This window comes from Crocodylus siamensis, chromosome 4 (genome assembly GCF_052110815.1).
Source record: "Crocodylus siamensis isolate JL-2025a chromosome 4, ASM5211081v1, whole genome shotgun sequence".
Classification (NCBI taxonomy): Eukaryota; Metazoa; Chordata; order Crocodylia; family Crocodylidae; genus Crocodylus; species Crocodylus siamensis.
The window spans coordinates 199,273,654-199,294,708 of record NC_143398.1 but is presented as its reverse complement, the minus strand read 5'-3'; the positions used below and the strand labels follow the sequence as shown (position 1 = coordinate 199,294,708).

The window sequence follows — 21,055 nt, the reverse complement described above, 5'->3', positions numbered from 1 at the left end:
ATTCTAATTGCATTAGAAACATCTGAAAAGTCATTGTGTTGTATGTTGCAGGTGTCTCTGAAAAGAGAAACTTTAATTCTACAAGGTTGGAGCCTTTGAAAAGCTTCTATGGCAGGGGTGTTTTAGCGTGTTAAAGCACTAGTCCTGGTGGGGTAGGGCAACTGGACTGCAAGGTTCAACTTCCATAAAGAGACGAGAAACAGGCTGTACCCAGGAACTTTGCCAGAGACGGAGCCTACCAAGGTCAAACAAGGGAAATTAAAAAGCCTGGTAGTACAACTTGGGAGTGTCCAGCAAAGGGGATTTGACTAAAGACTTTGGTTTAGCAACTACAGAAAAATAGCTCTGGCTTCCCATTTTCCCTAGGATAGTTCCAACTAAAGAAAGTATCTCTTTAATGGGACTGAACATGTGTTTAAAGTTAGCAAATGCTTAAGTGTTTCTCATACAACTGGGGCCCAGGGCCATTTTGCTTCCAGTGGGGGATAAAATATTTCCTGATTTAAAAAAATATTTTTCAAATAATATACATGAAAGTGGAGGTGGAAGCTTAAGAAACAGAGTGCTGGCCAGCTAAGAGAAAGATCACGTGTGTTTCATCTTTCCACTGTTGGCAGATTCCATATGTGGTCTTGCCCTCAGAGCTCCTCTCAACAAGGGTAAATTCTTTTTTCCAGAAAATACATTATATGCATAGAAATGCAGCTGTACATAACCTAGTGTTGAATTTGCAACAGCCAAAAAATTTCAGGATTCTGGCAGAACTGTGGAGGCAGATGTGGATGTAGTGGCTACCTAAAAACTATTTGGAACATGGGAGATTAGATTCAGGTTTAATTCAGAGCAAGAATTTGAACTCTCAGATGAATGCACTAACTACTGACTTATACAGTATTCTGGGTCTCAATCCTTCTTATTCCTTCCTGTTCTACTATTTGTTAAAACCCTGAAATATTCATTGGAGCAGAGACTCCCACATGAGGATCCTAAACACGAGGTCATCAGTTATAAGGTGGTATCACAAGCTCTTCCTACTCCATTTTGAGAATCAAAATCTTTACTTTTCTAAACAATGTCCCCAAATTATTTTAAATCTTAAGTCGAATAGTTTATTTCAGGCTGAATGGAACATTTTATTTACATTTCCCAAACAGGCAGTTCAATCTAAAATAAAAACAGGAGTTATTATTATTGTCATTAGTAATAACAATAACACAAACAATGACAATAACAACAACAACTAACAATTGGTTTAACCATGAAGCCAAAATATTCACTCTTTCTCATAGTCCCGTTCTCAGCCTCTCCCCTGATATTCAAATTTCTCGCTTTTTATCAGTCTTTTGCTTGCTCAAATTACATCCCCCTCCACCACAGAAGACTAAGGGAGATGTTGATGATGTCAGTGAAGAGCATGGTGACTGAAGTATGACTTCAGTGGTATTATCCATATGCTAAATGTTAATTCAAGCTTAAGTATTTTGCTAGATTATAGGGGTGTAGGGTGTAGCCATGTTAGTCTAAGGGCATAGACAGACAAGGTTCTTTGTGTGAACCTGATATCTTTTATTAAACCAACTTAAATAGTTGGAAAACAATTATTAAGCAAGCTTTGGGGTTCAAAAACCCTTCATCAGGCTAAGGAAGTTTCAGCAGTTGGTGTGCGCTCTTCCTGGATGGAATGAAAAGTAAAGAAAACAGAGGCTGGGCTGGTATGCATACAAGACAGGTAGTCAGTGAAGATGTAGATTGAGGAGTCAATGGGTGAGAGATAGGCTTGGGGGAGGGTAGAGAGAGAAAGAAGGGGGATGAATAGTGGAGAGATACCTGGGGAGTCAGATGTCAGGCAGATCATAACTTGCCATAAATCCAATGTCTATATTTGGTCCATGATTTTTAGTATCCAGAAGGTTGATGAAGTGCAGTTCATAGGCTCATCTCTGGGAAGTGTTTTGTAAGTTTCCTTTGAGGATCAGGACTGAGAAATTGGAGAGAGAGTGGTTTTCTTGGGAGAAATGTGCCCCCACCGGTAATTGGGTATTCCTGTCTTTGATAGATTTCCGGTGTGCATTCATTCTGGTGCGCAGCTGTTGTTTGGTCTCTCCTACATATTTTCCATCAGGGCATTTGGTGCATTGGATGAGATATATTACATTTCTGGAGGTGCAGCTGTAAGATCCAGGAATGCGGATGGCTCTGTTGTGGGGTGTAGTAATTGTGGGGGTGGTGGAGATGTGTTGGCAGGTTTTGCATTTCTTGTCATGGCATGGTCTGGATCCTTCTGGTGTATTCTGGGCTCGAGGAAGTTTGCTTCTGGTGATGAGATTAGAAAGTTTCAGTGCTTGTTTGAAGGCTAGGATGGGTGGCTCTGGGAAGATCTTTTTAAAAGTAGGTTCCCTTTCTAGTATGGGTTGCAATTGTTTGAGAATTTTCCGTACAGGTTCGAGGGAAGGGGGATACATCATAACCAGCAGTGTGTGATTTGTGGGGAGTTTTCTTCTGTACTGCAGCAGTTCTTCACATGGTATCCAGGTGGCTCTTTCAAACGTGCGATCTATCTCTCTGGAGGAGTGTCCTTGTTGGGTGAAAGCCTTTTTAAGATTGGTGAGGTGGCAATCCCAGGTGTTCTCTTCAGTGCTAATTTGATGGTATCTGAGGGCTTGGCTATATATCACAGCTTTTCTGGTGTGTTTAGGGTGATTGCTGGTTCTGTGCAGATATGTATGTTGCTCTGTGGGTATCTTGTAAAACATGGTCTGTATTTTATCATTGTGGATACTGATCATTGTGTCTAAAATAGAGATGTTGGTGCTGGAGTATTCTAGAGAAAGTTGGATGGAGGAATGGTGATTGTTGAATTTCTGATGGAACTGAATCAGAGATTGTAGGTTTTCAGTCCAAATGATGAAGATGTCATCGATATATCTTAAGTATAACAAGGGTTTGATGGTGCAATTCTTGCAGAAGTCTTCTTCCAGGTGGCTCATAAAAAGGTTGGCATACTGTGGGGCCATTTTGGTGCCCATAGTTGTTCCTATCATCTGGAAGAAGTGTTGATTATTAAAAGTGAAATTGTTGTGTGTGAGTTTGAATTGTACAAGGTCAGCAATATCTTTGGGTCTGTATTCTGAGTTGTAATCTTGTTCCTGTAGATATGTAAGGCAGGCTTGGATGCCGTCCTGGTGTGGGATGCTGGTATATAAGCTGGTAATGTCCATGGTGGCTAGGAGGGTGTTGCTGGGAAGGTGGTTGATGTTTTTAAGTTTTCATAAGAAGTCTGTAGTGTCTTGTACAAAACTTGCTCTGTGGGTGATGAACGGTTTTAGGATTGATTCAACAAAACCTGGTATTTCCTCAGCTAAGTTCCCATGGTTGGATATGATAGGTCTGCCAGGGTTCCCTTGTTTGTGGATTTTAGGGAGCATGTAAAAAGTCCCCGGTTTAAGTAGTGGGGGATCAAGGTCTGCAGTTTTTCTTATAGTCTTGATGGAAATGATTTGATGGTACTGTTGAGTTTCTTGGTGAAAAGGGGAGTAGGATCATCTTATAGATCTTTGTAGTAGCTGGTGTCAGAGAGCTGTCTGTTGGCTTCCTTTATGTAGTTTTCACAGTTTAGGCTGACCATGGCTCCTCCTTTATCTGTTGGTTTTATTACTATTTGGTGGCTAGATCTTAGAGATTCTATGGCCTTGTTCTCTGGTAGAGAAAGGTTGTTATGGTGGCGTGTGTTGCTGATTATTTCATTGTTCATTCTTTCCCTGAAGGAGTCAACACAGCGGTTGAAGTCAGGGTTTTGTCCACTGTGAGGTGTCCAATCTGATTTGTTGGGGGGTTTTTTGGCATTGATCTTTTCCTGAATGTTGTCAGAGGATGAGTTGTTGTTGAGAGTGGGTTCAGTTTGGTTGTGGAAATATTCTTTGAGGTGGAGTCATTGAAAGAATTCTTCTAGTTTTCCACACTGAAGTATTTTATTAGGGTATTTTTCTGGACAGAAATTTAGACCTTTAGAAAGGACAGATTTTTCAGTTTTGGTAACCATGTGTGTGGAGAGATTGAAAATATTTGTGGGCTGGTTGCTGCTTTCAGTTTTATCAAGTCTGAGGTTGGAATGTTGTAAGCTGTTGGTGTTGTTCCTCTGATGCTTGTTTTTTGGCTGGGGAACTTGTTCTTGGAGTAATTTGTTCCATTTCTTCTTTTTACGTAGGATGAATGTTGTTGAAAGTTTTTCGTAGTCTCTTTGTATCCATTGTATATTGTTAGGGATGAAGGGTTTTTGAACCCGAAAGCTTGCTTAATAATTGTTTTCCAACTATTTAAGTTGGTCTAATAAAAGATATCAGATTCACACAAGAACCTTGTCTTGGCCCCTGGAGACTCAATAGTTTATCTCTGTTACAGGTGACTTCCTTTTTCTTTGGATGAAACCTCTTGAACAAGAATGAGTTTCAAAGAAACACACATCCCAATCCTGTAGGAAAGGAGGAATTTTAGTATTGCAGGATTGCAGAGGTGTACTGTGCATTCACCCAAAAGAGAACCTGAACACAACAGCATGACTCGAGAAAAGTCATTCTGCTGCACGAATATAATTCCTCTATCACCTGAAGCACTTGCATGACTGCAGCACCTGCAGACATGCATTGGAACAAGCTCTTGAAGCTTCAATAAATCCTCTGAAAGCCTGATTATGGGGGAATGTTATCTAAGGAAGTTGCTGGAAAGTGGGTTCCTGCCATTCATATCTGCAAATAGGCCAGAAAAAGACGTCCCTCTCAGATGGCACCAGATGAGGGCAGCAGCCCTCAAGCCTTTTGTTCCAAGATAGCAATGGAAGCATATGGAGTTAGAATTTATTGTGGGGGATGATGTGTATGTGGGAGGGACTGTGGTCAGAGAAATACAGAGAAGCATCTCACTTTTGGGCATACTTGAGAATATCATTACTACACTAAACCTTAGAGGATCTCTTGTGTTGGCTCATATATGTTTCTATATTGCTGATGGAATGATTTCTGGGGGGGGGTTGCACAAAACTGCATTATTTTAATCAGCATTTACTGACACTACTTCATGTAATTGGCATAGGATATAAGGCTTAGAAGAGTCTGTACCCTTTCATTTAATAGAGAAAAACATATAAAGGATGAACACATTGAAAAGTGGCTAAAATTTGAGATCCTGGTAACTAAGATAACCATGTGAAAAATAACTTAGAATTCATAAGTATATATATAAGACTGTCTAGCTGAAGGAGCCTCATTTTTTCTAGCTTGCTGCATCTTCTGGAGAATTATCACTGGCCAAAAAAAGGCATCCAATAAGTGGAAAATAAATTATGAATGAAAAACCATTCAGGTGATAAAGGTATCAATTTTTAGGATATAAAAGTCCAAAAAGAAATATGTAAAGATTTACAATTTTAGTCTTGGAAAAAAATGTTTTTTTTTAATGAGAAATAAAAGTGACAGTATTGACATGTGACTTGAGGGTGGACTGGTGAGATGTAGATAGAGACCTCCCTCAGGACATTATACATCATTTACAGTTGATTACTAAATAGTATCAACAACTGAAAAACTGGAGAAATTCAGTCACATCATGATTTCCTGAGTAAATATGCCTCAGCATGTTACATTCTGCTACTTAGGAAGAGAGGAATTTTAAGCTTTTTTTCACACTGCCACAAAATGGAGAGAGCTGCATTAAACAAAAGCAACAGGCAGGATCCTCCGAACCAGCAGCCTTTTTCACCCAGTAAAGCTTGAGGTGGGTGACTACCACTATAGTCCTCTTATCCTTTGAATTTCTGATGCAACCTTACATCCATTCTAAAGTTGTACTGACTGCAACAACCATTAAAGTGTCAGGTTAACAACAAGGAGTTGCCAGCTCACAATAAATCTCCAGACACATCCTTTCCCCACTGACCATATGACATGAACCACCCTTGCTAGCTCAGTGATACTCAGGAATTCCCATATGCCAGGGAATCAAGGCAATCACTTACACTGATTTTAAGGTCAAATTGAGACTGAAGCAGAACAACGCAAAATTAACAGGAACCTATTTGTGTGCACCTGGCCTATTTGTGTGTGCAACGATAAGTGTCACTTTATTGAAAAAAGAGGAATGTCTCATAGTTAGAATGCCCAACAAGCACATTTTTAACTGCAAAACCCCAAATGGTAGAGCCATATGTGCTGAACTGAGTAAGGACCAAAACTGAAATGTCTACATACATCATTCTACAAACAAGCTCTCACTGATACCAATGGGAATGAATCATAAACAGAATGGATCAAAGGGAGTAAGAGGCCCTACTTTTATATTCTGAAAACTGTTTCAGGGTCTTTTATGTAGTTAAAACATTTGCATATATTTTTGGATTTTTACTTCACAAACAGAATGCAGAGAAGGGGATATTTCAATTTTGCATCTCCTTCATTTTGAACAGTATTTGTTTTGATTTAGAAGTATGATCAAAGAAACCTTTTCTCTTTGATAAATAAACAGTGACATTTCAGTTCCATTATTATTATATGCATACCTAAGGCACTCATCACTGTAGTATCTAAACTATGCTGGCATGACAGCATTGGAGTAGTTATTGTTTTTTTCTATATAGTATTGTATTTCATTCTCAGAGCTGTATTTAAAAACTGCAGAAGAATGCTTTGCATTTCAAAGTTTATCTGACTTCATCCCAACTATGCAGCTGGTTCAATAAAAAATATCTCCCCCAAAATCGTTGTCTCTCATATTTAAAACACATTTCAAATATTTTAAGCCACGCTGTGTGGTGGTTACTATCCCCTGCCCTTTTTTAGGGGAATGGACTTCACTGGAACTGATACTTTATATTTTTATAGCAAATATCATCCTGAAGCACTTAAACTATAGTATGAATACAATTCTGCACACTGTCTCTCTCATAGCTTTAGGTATTCCTTATATTGAGCACTGCTGACTTGTACACACAGGGAGTGTCTACACATGCATTTATTGCACAGTAAGTGGATTTATACCGATGTCTTCACGTGCAGGTGTTAAAGTGCAGTACCACTGTGTTTGGATTGACTTGGGACTAAAGTTAGTCCCAAAGCAGTCCACGCACACAGTGTTACTGTGCAGTAAGGCATCTACATGTGAGTTCCTGCTCAGTAACTAATTGGGCATATACCTGATATCTGCATCATGCAAGTATTACATTTATGCACAAGTTACCATAAGTCACCATACATACTGTGCAGTATGGGCATATATATGTAGATGCTGCTCATAGTGCGCAGTAATTTTTGGTTACTGCACAGTAATTGTGCATGTGTAGATGTGCCCAGGTAGAAGTAAAGAAAACAAATCCTTACCACAAACCAAAGAGCCTGAGCAGAATAGGAATCGCTTTCCAGCTGTTACTAGCTTTCTTTGGTTTCCCTACATCAGCGATTCTCAGTGCTGTGAAATCCTTTTAAGGGTGCTGCGGGGTGCTGCCCAGTATTAACACTATTATGTGTGCAAAGAACTGTGCATGATTCAAAAGGTAAACTAAGAAACTTTAGTAACAATCCATAGTGTCAAAAACATTCTGACCTGTTGTGGTCTTTCTAAGTTCTTTTCAACAGAAGAATGACTTTATTATTTTTCTGTTGTGAAAAACCAAGTGAAAGGTAAGATATGGCATTTTTGAAGGACTCCTGGAGTTCCCAGCATCAGAATGCTGCCAGGGCCTGGACTCTGCTGGGGTGAGGGAAGAGTCCAGTGCCTCTCCTAACTGGGCTTCTCAGGTAGATGTCCCTCTCACCCATCCCTATTTATGCTACTGTATAGCAGTACGCACTGTTCAGCCTTGAGGCCTTCATTTTAGTCCCTGGCGTTTTCACCAAGGTAACAGCTATCACATATGCATAAATGTAGAAAGGCAACTGATAATTTATATAACTCAGTTATGTAACTCTATACAGGTCTAGATGACACACATGAAAATGTTGGTGGGGCCAGTTTAGATTGATATGATGCACTACTGAGACAGGAATGACAAAGAAATTGAACAAAAACTTCAGAGTAAGGAAAACACAGAAATCTCCCAGATTCAAACGAGTTAAAAAGGTAACAAAAAATACAAATGTAAACTGAGGCTTAAATTATTAGAGATCTTTAAGAAAAATTAAACCAAGTGTATCTTAATATAGATATACAGAATCCATTTCTCAAAGACTAAAAGATATGCAGAAATATTCAGAGGACAACTTTGTCAGTTAATCTGTCACAGGAAAAGAAAGATAAGACTCATTCCCTAAATACCAAAAGTGACATTGTGATTCCTGCTGTTTGAGTAAACATATATTATGATGAACTCCAAGCTTATGCATATTGTTTTTCTTCAGGAATCCAACTATATCACACCTAATCCATGGCACTGTCTGGTTTTTCCATTCTACAGTAGAAGTCTATAATGTACTACCTGAGGTCTGGATCTGGCCCGTGAAGCTGCAGGGCTTTGCCTGTGCCTGTGCTGGAGCTGTGCAGTGAGGGGCTGTGAAAAGGCTGAGGACCTAGAAATTGTGCCTGTGCTGCTATTGCTTCTCGCTGCCCCACTTCTCCCTCACTCCCACAGGTTTGTGGCCTAGGCACAGCTTCCACAGCTACACCAGGGCTGGGGAAGCTGTGCCTGAACCACTGCCATTACTCTGTCCCTCCCCTCTCCCCAAGGCTGTGGTATGAGTGCAGCTTCCAGCCAGAGTGGAGTAGTGCCAGGGCCAGGCTGGGGGTGGGTGGGGGGAAGTAGGAGAGGAAGGAGAAGTAGCAGCAAGATGAAAGCAACTTGCTACTGCCTGGCCTGGGCACAACCCTGCTAGAAGCTGCTTTCACCCCGCAGCCAGTGGGCTGGGAACTATGCAGGGGACACAGATGCAGCTCCCAAGTGCATGGCTCCTTTGGGGACTCAGGGAAACCTCCCCCACTGTTGACATACTGCCAAAACCACCCAGCTCACACTAGACTGAGGACAGGTTGTCCCAGTCTGCTGCTTGGAAAAGGTTAATGTCCCCTGATTTTCAGCTTACCCCTGACATTTTTCTAATCCATCACCAACAGTCACAAGACCCGTTTCAAATTGAGATTTCCAGGTCCTCACTGGGATCTTATTTGCCAAGTTTAGCAGGACAAGATGTGGCAATTATGACCTGTTCTCCTCAGGGACTTGTATTTGTTGGCTAAACTGTCTGAACTGGTGGAATAGCAGTTCATCGACCTGCCATTGTCACTAGCAGTACTTTGACTGCTGGGGAACTTGTTGAGGCATGACTAAAGGGGATCAGTAATCATTTCATTCATATTTACTGTGGTAATAAATAATGGGATTGTGACAACTTGGTGGGTTCATTGTCCTTGGCCCCCTTCTGATCCTGGGCATGGAATATACAGCAAGTGTGGTTAAGGCATAGAGAAAAATGGAAGGTACATCTGAGCTAGGCCTTGTGTTAAGTTTGGCATCAGCACTTCATAAGACCTGTCCACACTCTGAAGCACAGTATTCAAACGGAAGATTTGGTGTGGATACATAGAGAAGGATGCTGCAACTCTTTTTATTTGGGCCCACACTTTTAACTTGTGGAAACCCACCCTGTGAGTTAATTGTCATTTTAGATTTAGGTTAATTTTAATACAGTAGGCTTGGGTTTAACTTAAGAAGTCTCTGGTAGCAATTTTATTAAGCCAAACTCTTATCTGAGTTTTTAACATCATAAATGGTAAATGACACGGAATTGGTAAATGGTAGATGACACGGCTATATTAACAAGAATTTTTTTCAATAAACAGGATCCATTAAAACATTTTCGTAAATAAAAGATATGCATTTAGGAAGACAATATGAGATATAGTCCTTTGAGGATATACAGAAGTACAGTGTTGGTTTTTGTTTTTAAATATTTTAGGTTTTTTTGTATGCCTCTCTCCATTCTGCTCTCTCTATTATGTAATTTCATACCGTGACCTGAATTTTTCTCTCTGCTCAGTCATTTATTCTTTTCTTTAGTTTTTTTTTTAAATGTAGAAATCATTAGTGCATGAGATTGCTTTATAATGTCTTGGCTTTGTTTACTAGTAGTAAGACTTACATTGCCTAACACAAAACTAAAATATTGGGCCCCAGGTAAACTAAACTGAACCTTAAAACATATTATTGCTAACTAGCCAATCCATTAGAGTTTTCCCTGTGTAAAGTGTATAGGAGCGATCCCTGACAATAGCATTTGGCATGATAATAAGCCACTTCCTCTTCAGAACACTGTCTAACGTTACTCTGTTTATGGTATTTGGGTCAGGACTGTGATTTAAAAGATTACCCAGGAAGAAGTAAAACCTTCAGAAATAGTCTGTATAGTTTTATAATCTGGGAAAATTGTCATGGCTGCTTTCTTCTACATGAGGACTGCAAGTCTGGACTATGCCAGAATGGTCAAGAAACATTATTCAACAAGGAAACAGAGGGAACAGAGCAGTTTTTAAACAGTAACTTGCACACAATACTGCTCTACAAACCTTTTGAGATTACCAAAATAAAACAAACAAACAAAAAAAGCACAAACAAAATGAAAGCTCAAATACAAGTTGTGTAAGCTACCAAAAATCAGTCATTAGGTTTAGCTGGGTAACTGGATGGGTTTGTTCATGATATTACATACCTATAACTACCTTCATTTGGTTTGAATAGAATTCCCATTTTCTGAAAGGTGGAGTTTCCTGGAGACAAGTTTTTCCCTTCAGACTTCAGTGGAAACTGAGGGTGTGGTCACACACAACAACTGAACCATTCCTAGATGTCACTGATTGGAAACTGGTTCACAGTTATACCAAGTGCTGTGGCTCACCCAGGCCAGCATGCCTCACAGTTGGTGAAGGTGGGGTGGGGAGAAAAGGTCTTGCTTTGGAGAGTTTCAGGGGGTGAATAACCTGTAGCTGGAGGCATTTTTACTTTTCCACTTTCCCTTCTGTCCTTGCAATGAGTGAAATAAACTTCAACAGCCTGCAGCTGACCACAATCTGCAGTGTGCTTGCCTGACTTGGGGGCAGCAGGAGAGGGGAATGCTTAGATACATGTTTTGGTTCCCAAGGGATGGTTGCACATGGTGAGGGACTGTGAGTAGGGAGTGAGGACACAGCAGCTTATTTGAAAGATGGCCTTTGTTGAATAAGCAGTGCTAAGGAGCTTTGCAAAAGAGAGAAAGGGAGGCAGTAGAGTGGCCAGTTGCAGTAGTGGGGGGGAGGGAGGGGGGGCAATGCAGTGTGGGATTCTTGAAGGAATGACCAGACCAACATCATGTAACACAGGTTCACAGTGAACTAGTTCAAAATAGTATTTGATCTTTCACATACAATTTTGAACCTTTCCAGGTGGATTTAAACAGATTAGCAGACTTGTATGTCTATCCACTTTAGGTTTCAATTGCATTTATACCATTCTAAATGTCATGTGTGTCCATGTCTCGAATATACAAATATAAGATCACTCCATGCTGTGTAAGGCAGAAGGCAGGTAGAGCTGCACCATATAGACTAGTAGTTAGTCAGTCTATAACTAGACCTCAGACAGCCTGCCTCCTGTCTGACTTCACCCTGACTACCTCTCCATGATGTACAAATATAAATTTCACAAGTCGGTCTTATTAAGACTGCTCTGTATTATTTGAAATTAGACCTTAGCACTGAGGGTATACTGAATATTTCATGTGCATTAATAATCTTCTGACACCAAATATAAAGGACAATTCATTTCCGTATAACAAAGCATATTGACAGTTTAGAAAACTAAGCCATGAATCAATATCATGCAATTAGACTCACATCAACACAAAAAAGAAAAAGCAAAGAATGTATAGAACAAAAATTTTCATTGACCTGATTTGTCAGAGATGTTGGCTGTAACTGGCGTGGTGGAGTAGCTTGTGTTAGCCTTTGCGCTGTCCTTGGAAGCTTTTGGTTTATTTTTCGTTGCCTCTAGTGCTTTGACCTTCTTGGCATGTTTACTTCCTTTGTAGTGGGCCTCAGCCTGGCTCTACAAAGGAGAACAAATCAGGCTCATTTGTTTGTACTTCCATACAACCCAAGAGATGGTAATGTGGGACACTTTCAATAATAGGCACCATAATATTCCACCTGACAAAGTTTAGTAGTGTGTTATTAATATTTCCCTAAACTTAATGTATTTTATATATTCAGATGACAAAAATTGCATTTTAAAAGAGATTTTAAAGAACAACATGCACTTTCTTCAATGCAGAATGAAATTTGATTCTATATTAGAATTGATGTCTCCATATCTAATTCCTTGCTATCATACTCTTCAGATTTAAAACTTAATGTAAATGTGAATATATCCAATTGAGAAAACTTCTATTTAATTTCACGTAGTTACCTGCTCTTTATTGCTTATAGTTAGAAAGATATTCTCTATGCTGTAACATGATTAAATAATCCATTTTTCTCTTGCTTGATCTAGTACAAGACTCATGAAGTATTCCCATCATTACACTAACAGCAATTGAAACAGGCATTAATGATATTATGTCTACACTGTTAGATCAAGGAGAAGGGATGAAAAAAGAAACACCACTGTCATTAACTTTAATAGACTGAACTAAAACATAGAAAACATTTACAATATACATCAATTTTGATTATGTTTTATAAATTGTCCTACATAACCCTTTTGAAAGAACTAAAATGTTGGGGACTCTGGGACAGATCACCAGAGAAAAACTTATTATTAGCTTCTTTTTTAAAATGTCATGAAATATATACCTCCTGGTTCTGTACTAAAAATAACTTCTGATGTTCATAAGAGAAAATATTTACTTCTTTGTCATAAAACTATTTATAGAAACTAGGTCAAATGTACATGCCTGAAGTTAGGCACTTAAATGAGCTGCCTGATTTGCAGAGATTTAGCGTACCCTTTGACAACTGAGTTATTTTTGTCTCCAAATGTAGAGTGGGAGCTTAACTTTTAAACACCCAAATTAAAAAATGTCAGGTTATGACTTCTTAACACAAAGCCTGTTGACTTCTAAAAACCTAATTAACATATTAACATATTTTATAGAGTAAAAATAGATTAAGAATATTATATGAATATACAAATGAAAAGCCATTTTTACATAACTGTAAACAGTATTATTTAGCAATGCTATGCATTATTAACAAATACTCATATAAATGACATTCTTTTAGTTTTGAAACTTGTATTGAACAGGTGCCTCTATTGAAGGTTACATATTAACTATTTAAGTTAATATTGCAATTTAATTCAAACTAAAGTAGCATGCTCCTTGAAATGACATAAAGAGATGATTTCATCTCAGTGCTTCATATATAAAATATCAGTGCAAGACATATTTAATATGTTCATGCAAAAGTGAATTATATTAACACATCTTTGCATCATCATCTAGTTCACTGTGTTAAATGAAGCAAAAAACAGAATAAACTTCATGTTTTATATACACCAGCTATGGGGTCCAGACAGGTATTAAAAAGAGCACAGATATAATGAGGACAATCTTAATGGGGCTCAATACACCTAGGAACCACGGTCACCTTAAGACAGTGTGGGTAGAATGTAAGCAGACAGTAGGAGCAGATGGAAAAGACAAGAGAACACATACAAATCTCTATTCACTAAAGTCTTAATCATTTGTATGATGAAAAATCACTAAAGCACTGCAGCTCAAACAGCCATTTAGATGAGATGAAGTATTCATTTTAGTATACAAGTGATTGTATATACTGTAAAATAAGGAACAGAATATGCAGCATGCTTATTCTCTGATAACTTTGTTAAGAGCGTGTTCAGGAATAAGAACTGCCAAATAAACATTACTTTGCAGACCTTTCTGAAAAAAATACTTACTTGTCTGTAAATCAATTTATAGTAGAGTCTAAAAACTAGTTGCAACTAAACTATTTTATGACTAAAACCTCTGTAGTATTGAAATATAATCAAACACAATGCAAAAATTAAAGAGAAACAGCTAAATTATTGAACAGAAGTACAACTATCTCTACATACAGTATTTAAAGAGACACCTGTCAACTTGAATTTCTTGAAACTGCTGGATATCAAAAAATTCATTTCTTTTTGCTAGATCTGCCTTTAAATAGTATGTCCTCTTTTTCTTGGAAAATACTTGATAACTTTTAAAGATTTTTTTAACTCCTCTTCTATTAGATTTAGACATGTTTCATAGACAAGTAGGGAAGACTCATCACAAAATAAGACATACCACCCCACTCATTACATTCTTTTTCTGTCTGCAAACACTCCCTCTTTTGCTGGTTTCTGCCCATTCAGTTTCAGCTTTGGCACTGCTGTACCCTTCAGAAGACATACAAAATGTCAACAGCCGAGTGAAACTGCATACTCAAAAAGCTGTCAAAATGCATAAAGCTAAAAATAGAAAAAATATATTTTTCCTCAAGCCTCCTTCTGTTCTAGCAACTTATATTGTAACAGCAGCAGATGCAAAAAATTCAAGTTGATGATGTCCCTTTAAATATTTGATCTATAACTATGCTCAATGCATACATGCTCTGTTGATAAGATCCTATGTTGCCTGAGGAAAGCTACAACAGAAGAAATGTAAGTGCACTCAAGAGAAAGACTTACTAAGTCGGTACATTGCTAATAAGCCTTTCTGCTGATATTTGCAATAATAATGCCTGCAATATCAGTAATAACCTACTACTGTGATTCACTTCATTCAATCCTCATCTACTGTAATGAAACCTGTTGAAAACAAACAAGTCCAGACAGAATTAAAACTAATGTAAACTGTTTAAAGATATTTGAAGTTTTCACTGAAATCTCTTGGGTGGCATCACTTTTGATATTCACTGGATGGTAACTGTAACTATAAAACACAAAATCACAGGCATACATTACATTATAAAGAACAGAAATTACCATTGTTATCCTCTCAGTCTGACCTCCTATATAATTCAGATTGTTTCTGAATTAATTCTTGCTTAGACAAGCCCATATATTTTAGAAAAAGCATTCAACCTTGGTTTTAAAATTTCCAGTAGTGGGGAGCTCACTATAGACCTGGGTAAGTTTTTTCAAGATCTAATTATCATAATTTAAGCGTTAGTCTTCTTTCTAGTCTGAGTCTATCTTATTTTAACATCCAGCAACTGGATTTGTTATACCTTTGTTGGATAAAATGAAGAAACCTCCAGTATCAAACTTCTATTTCTCACACAGGGACACAGTGTGATTAAGTGCTCCCTCCCCCTCCCTTAAACTTTCATTTTGATATACTTCATAGATTGAGCTCTTTGTGTCTTTCAGTAGAAGGCATATTTTCTAATCATGTCATCTTTGTTATAGCTCTTTACAGAACCCGCTCCAATTTTTCAACATTCTCCTTGATTTGTGGATAGCAGAACTGGATGCAGCATTACAGCAGATGTCCTGCAGCATCAAATACAGAGATAATCACTTTACTGCAACTTAGTGTTCCTCTATTTAGGAATATAGGAATCATACTAGGTCTTTTGCTCAAATCATTACACTGCAAAGCTAACATTCAAGTTGATTAGCCAGCATGACCCACAACTTTTTTCCAGGTCACTACTTCTTAGGAAGAAATCCCCCATCCTGAATGTATGGCCTACTTTCAATGTTCCTAAAATGTATATCCCCAAATATCTGGCTGTACCAAGCAGCATATTATTTGTTTGCTCACACCTTACAAAATTATACGTACTACCTTGTGCAAGTAATCTACCCACTTTTTCTTTACCACTTCCCAAAACTTTAAATGACTTGCAAACTTTTAGTAATGCTTTTAAATTTCTGGCTCCTACCCTGGGGGTCTTTAAGAAGAGGCTTGATGCCTACCTGGCTGGAGTCATTTGAGCCCAGTTTTTCTCCTGCCCAGGCGGGGGGTCGGACTTGAAGATCTACAAGGTCCCTTCCGACCCTACTTCTGTGATTCTATGATTCTGTGATTCAGATCATTGATAAAAATGTTACATATACCAGGGAGAAGATATATCATTTTTAAAGCATGAAAATTTCATATCATTATATATTTGTCACTGTCTTGTAATGGGAGTGGATAAAATCCCACGGGTCAGTGCTCAGGCCCATGCTCTTTAACATCTTTATTAATGACCTGGATGAGGTCGTGAAAAGTTCAGTGATTAAGTCTGTGGATGATTCCAGGCTGTAAGGACAAATGGGCACATCAGAGGACACGTCAAAAATTCAGGAAGAACTGGACAGGCTGGTCGTATGGGCTGAACAAAACCATATGAGGTTCAACAGGATCAAATGTCGGGTCCTTCATCTGGATAGGATGAACCCTCCCCGTACCTATACAAAGGGTGGGGATCCACTCACTGGCACTGCATCCGAAAGGGACCTAGGTGTACCAGTTGCCCAGAGGATGAATATGAGCCATCAGTGTGCCAAAGTCACTGACAGAGCAAATAGAACTCTGGTGTGCATCAGCACATGTGTCACCAACAGATCCAGAGAGGTGCTCCTCCCCCTTTATTCAGCATTGGTGAGGCTACAGCTGGAGTACTGTGCCCAGTTCTGGGCACCGCACTTCAAGAAGGATGTGGACAAACTCGAAAGGGTGCAGACAAGGGCCACCTGCATGATCAAGGGCCTGGGGGACAGGTCCTATGAGAAGGGACTTCAGAATCTGGGTTTGTTTAGTCTGAATAAAAGAAGACTGAGGGGTGACTTGATAGCTGCCTACAAATATATCAAGGGAGAACACCAGGATCTAGGAGAACAACTTTTCAAAAAAGCGCCCCCCCCCGGAAGCCGTGGACCAATGGACACAAACAAATCGAGGTTTCTAACCTGTGTACAGGACCTCCACCTGACGCAGGAGGTACATGGTCCCACTAGGGGGAATGCCTTACTGGATCTGGTATTGGCAACGGGGGATGACATAGTAGGGGACCTACAGATCGGTAGCCATCTGGGGGACAGTGATCACCTAAAAGTACAATTCAACATAAGGCGTCGAGTGGGTAAGGTAACCAGTAGGGTGAACGTGCTGGACTTTAGGAAAGCTGATTTCAGCGAACTCAGGCGATTAGTGAAGGATGCACTGCAGAGTAGTAGTTTTGAAATGATGGGAGCCCAAGAAGGGTGGCTGTGCCTTAAGGAAGCTATCCTTCGAGCACAAAGCGAGACGATCCCCGTGCGAGGTAAAAGAGGGAAAGGGGCCAGGAGGCTTCCCTGGCTGACCAGAGAAATCCAGGGCAGACTAAGGGCCAAAAGGGGAGCACATAAAAAGTGGAAACAGGGAGAGATCACCAAAGAGGAATATACCTCTTCTGCTCGTGCTTGTAGGGAGGCAGTTAGACAGGCCAAAGCTACCATGGAGCTGAGCATGGCAACCCAAGTAAAAGACAATAAGAAATTGTTTTTTAGATATATAGGGAGTAAAAGGAAGGCCCAGGGAGGAATAGGACCCCTGCTAAATAGGCAGAAACAATTGGTGACGGACAGAGGGGACAAGGCTGAACTCCTCAACGAGTTCTTCGCCTCAGTGTTCCTAAGCGAGAGGCATGACAAGTCTCTCACTGGGAGTGTTGGGAGGCAGCAGCAAGGCACCAGACTTCCATGCGTGGACCCTGAGGTGGTGCAGGGTCACTTGGAGGAACTGGATGCCTTTAAGTCGGCAGGCCCGGATGAGCTCCATCCGAGGGTACTGAAAGCACTGGCCGACATCATTGCAGAGCCACTGGCGGGAATATTTGAACGCTCGTGGCGCACGGGTCAAGTCCCGGAGGACTGGAAAAGGGCCAATGTGGTTCCCATTTTCAAGAAGGGGAGGAAGGAGGACCCGGGTAACTATAGGCCAGTCAGTCTCACCTCCATCCTTGGCAAAATCTTTGAGAAAATCATCAAGGCTCACATTTGTGAGAGCACGGCAGGACAAATTATGCTGAGGGGAAACCAGCACGGGTTCGTGGCAGGTAGATCGTGCCTGACCAATCTAGTCTCTTTTTATGACCAGGTCACAAAACGCCTCGACGCAGGAGGAGGGGTGGATGTCGTATACTTGGACTTCAGGAAGGCCTTTGATACGGTATCCCACCCCATACTGGTGAACAAGTTAAGGGGCTGTGACTTGGATTACTGCACAGTCCGGTGGGTGGAGAATTGGCTGGAGGGTCGCACCCAGAGAGTTGTGGTGGATGGGTCGGTTTCGACCTGGAAGAGTGTGGGCAGTGGGGTCCCGCAGGGCTCGGTGCTTGGACCGATACTCTTTAATGTCTTCATCAGCGACTTGGACGAGGGGGTGAAATGTACTCTGTCCAAGTTTGCAGATGACACTAAGCTATGGGGCGAAGTGGACACGCCGGAGGGCAGGGAACAGCTGCAAGCAGACCTGGACAGGTTAGACAAGTGGGCAGAAAACAACAGAATGCAGCTCAACAAGGAGAAATGCAAAGTGCTGCATCTAGGGAGGAAAAATGTCCAGCACACCTACAGCCTAGGAAATGACCTGCTGGGTGGCACGGAAGTGGAAAGGGATCTTGGAGTCCTAGTGGACTCCAAGATGAACATGAGTCGGCAGTGTGACGAAACCATCAGAAAAGCCAACGGCACTTTATCGTGCATCAGCAGATGCATGACAAATAGGTCCAAGGAGGTGATACTTCCCCTCTATCGGGCGCTGGTCAGACCGCAGCTGGAGTACTGCGTGCAATTCTGGGCGCCGCACTTCAAGAAGGATGCGGATAACCTGGAGAGGGTCCAGAGAAGGGCCACTCGTATGGTTAAGGGCCTGCAGGCCAAGCCCTACGAGGAGAGATTAGAGAAACTGGACCTTTTCAGCCTCCGCAAGAGAAGGTTGAGAGGCGACCTGGTGGCTGCCTATAAGTTCGTCAGGGGGGCACAGAAGGGAATTGGTGAGTATTTATTCACCAAGGCGCCCCCGGGGGTTACAAGAAATAATGGCCACAAGCTAGAGGAGAGCAGATTTAGATTGGATATTAGGAGGAACTTCTTCACAGTTCGAGTGGCCAAGGTCTGGAACGGGCTCCCAAGGGAGGTGGTGCTCTCCCCTACCCTGGGGGTATTCAAGAGAAGGTTGGATGTGTATCTAGCTGGGATAATGTAGGCCCAGCACTCTTTCCTGCTTATGCAGGGGGTCGGACTCGATGATCTATTGAGGTCCCTTCCGACCCTAGCATCTATGAATCTATGAATCTATGAATCTATGAAAAGTTTCAGCTGGGCATAAGGAAAAACTTATTTTCCATACAGATAACTAGAAATCTGGAACACACTTCCAACAGAGGTGGTGCAGTTGCCATCTATGGTGGTCTTCAAGAGGAGTCTGGACAAGTACTTCATTGAGCTCATTTGAGCCCCATTACCTTCTGCACATAGCAGGGGATCAGACTTGATGATTTTACAGGTCCCTTCCGGTCCTTCTTTCTATGATTCTATGAAAATATGAGCCCAATCACATACCCTTTTAAGCAAGGAAACCTTCCACTGATGTAGAGCTCTGTATGATACAAATTAATTTACATATAATTAACCACAATTAAGTTAATCTGAATCAGAGTTGAAAGAAAAAGATGTAAACATTTTTATATTTAACATTTCAGAATTGTGTCATCTTAGAACACAGGACTTTTACATTAATGGTAGTAAAAGGGAGGCAGCTGAATATGCCTTTTACCTTTGAAACTCTATAGCAGTTTTAATTATATGTTTTTAGCTCTAATACTACTTCTCAGTTAACTATTGCCTTGCCATGTCTTTTCTTCTCTCCATCTAAAGTTTCACAGATGAAATTACTTACAGTAAAAAACCCGACAAGTTTTTTTGTAGCATACCAAAAAGTTCTACAGAACACTTGAAAGGATATGGTTGTTTTATTCTATAGAATTTACAGTTTTATAAAATACTTGCCACTTACAATTTTAAACTCTCCAATTTCTCAGTTCTAATCCTCAACGGAAACTTACAAAACACTTTTCACAAATGAGCCTATGAACTTCACTTCAACCTCCTGGATACAAAAAATCATGGACTAAATACTGACATTGGATTTATGACACATTATAACCTGCCTGACATCTGACTCCCCAGGCACCTCTCCACTATTTACTTGCTATATTCATACCTCTTTTCTCTCCCTGCCCTCCCTCCCCCCACACCCTGTCTCTCACCCACTGATTCCTCAGTTTACATCTTCACTGACTGCCTGTCTTGCATGCATGCCAGCCCAGCCTCTGGCTTCTTTACTATTCATTCCATCCAGGAAGAGCATACACCAACTGCAGAGGCTTCCTCAGCCTGACAAAAGGGTTTTTGAACCGAAAGCTTGCTAAGAAATATTTTTTCCAACTATTTAAGTTGGTCTAATAAAAGATATCAGATTCAACCAAAGAAACTTGTCTGACAATTTTAAACTGAAATTTTCTCAGAAGGATATAACAGATGGGAAATAAATTCCTTTCTACTCTAGAAAACCCATGTCTGACATTGAGAAATAACTTAAGAGATGTTATTTTTCGTGTTTATGGCTAGGTAGAGACAGTCAAAAAAGCCTGAGGCTGAATCGATTTAGGCATTACAGGTTAGTCTAAACTGCACAGATTACATTGAAACAGAAGTGAACAGACGTTTGCACTGGCTTAGGCCAGAAGCTGAGGGGTACTAGAGCATGGCTCTCTGGCTTCCTACTGCCCCTTGAGGTCTCTGGGATTTGCAGTTCAGAATTACAGCAGCAGAACTTTGCAGGGTTGCTCATCACTTCCTTTTCCTGCTTCCACTTGCCTCTGGGATTTGTAGTCCATAGTTGCAGCCAGCAATAAGTTTGAGCAGGGGAAGGGGTGTTTAACACCCCTCCATGACCCTAGCCTCCCTGCACACTGGGCTGCACCCCCAGCTGGGTTTCCACCCCCACCTCCTTGTCAGACAACCCTCACTGCTCCAGCTAGGGAGCAGAAGGGCAGGGCCAGCCCAGCTCTCTGGAGCAGACAACACAGCCCAGCCCACAGCTGG

The 21,055-nt window shown here is 40.6% G+C and overlaps 1 protein-coding gene across 5 annotated transcripts in view; it reads right to left on the bottom strand.

The window, feature by feature from the left end:
* The window catches only part of ZNF385B (zinc finger protein 385B), a 334,199-nt gene that overhangs the window by 30,877 nt on the left and 282,267 nt on the right, over window positions 1-21,055 (bottom strand). For all 5 annotated transcript variants that reach the window (XM_090045311.1, XM_090045313.1, XM_090045312.1 and 2 more), the window contains one exon: window positions 11,896-12,052. In XM_090045311.1, coding sequence (XP_089901437.1) covers window positions 11,896-12,052 — 157 coding nt within the window. The remainder of the gene's footprint in view (window positions 1-11,895; window positions 12,053-21,055) is intronic.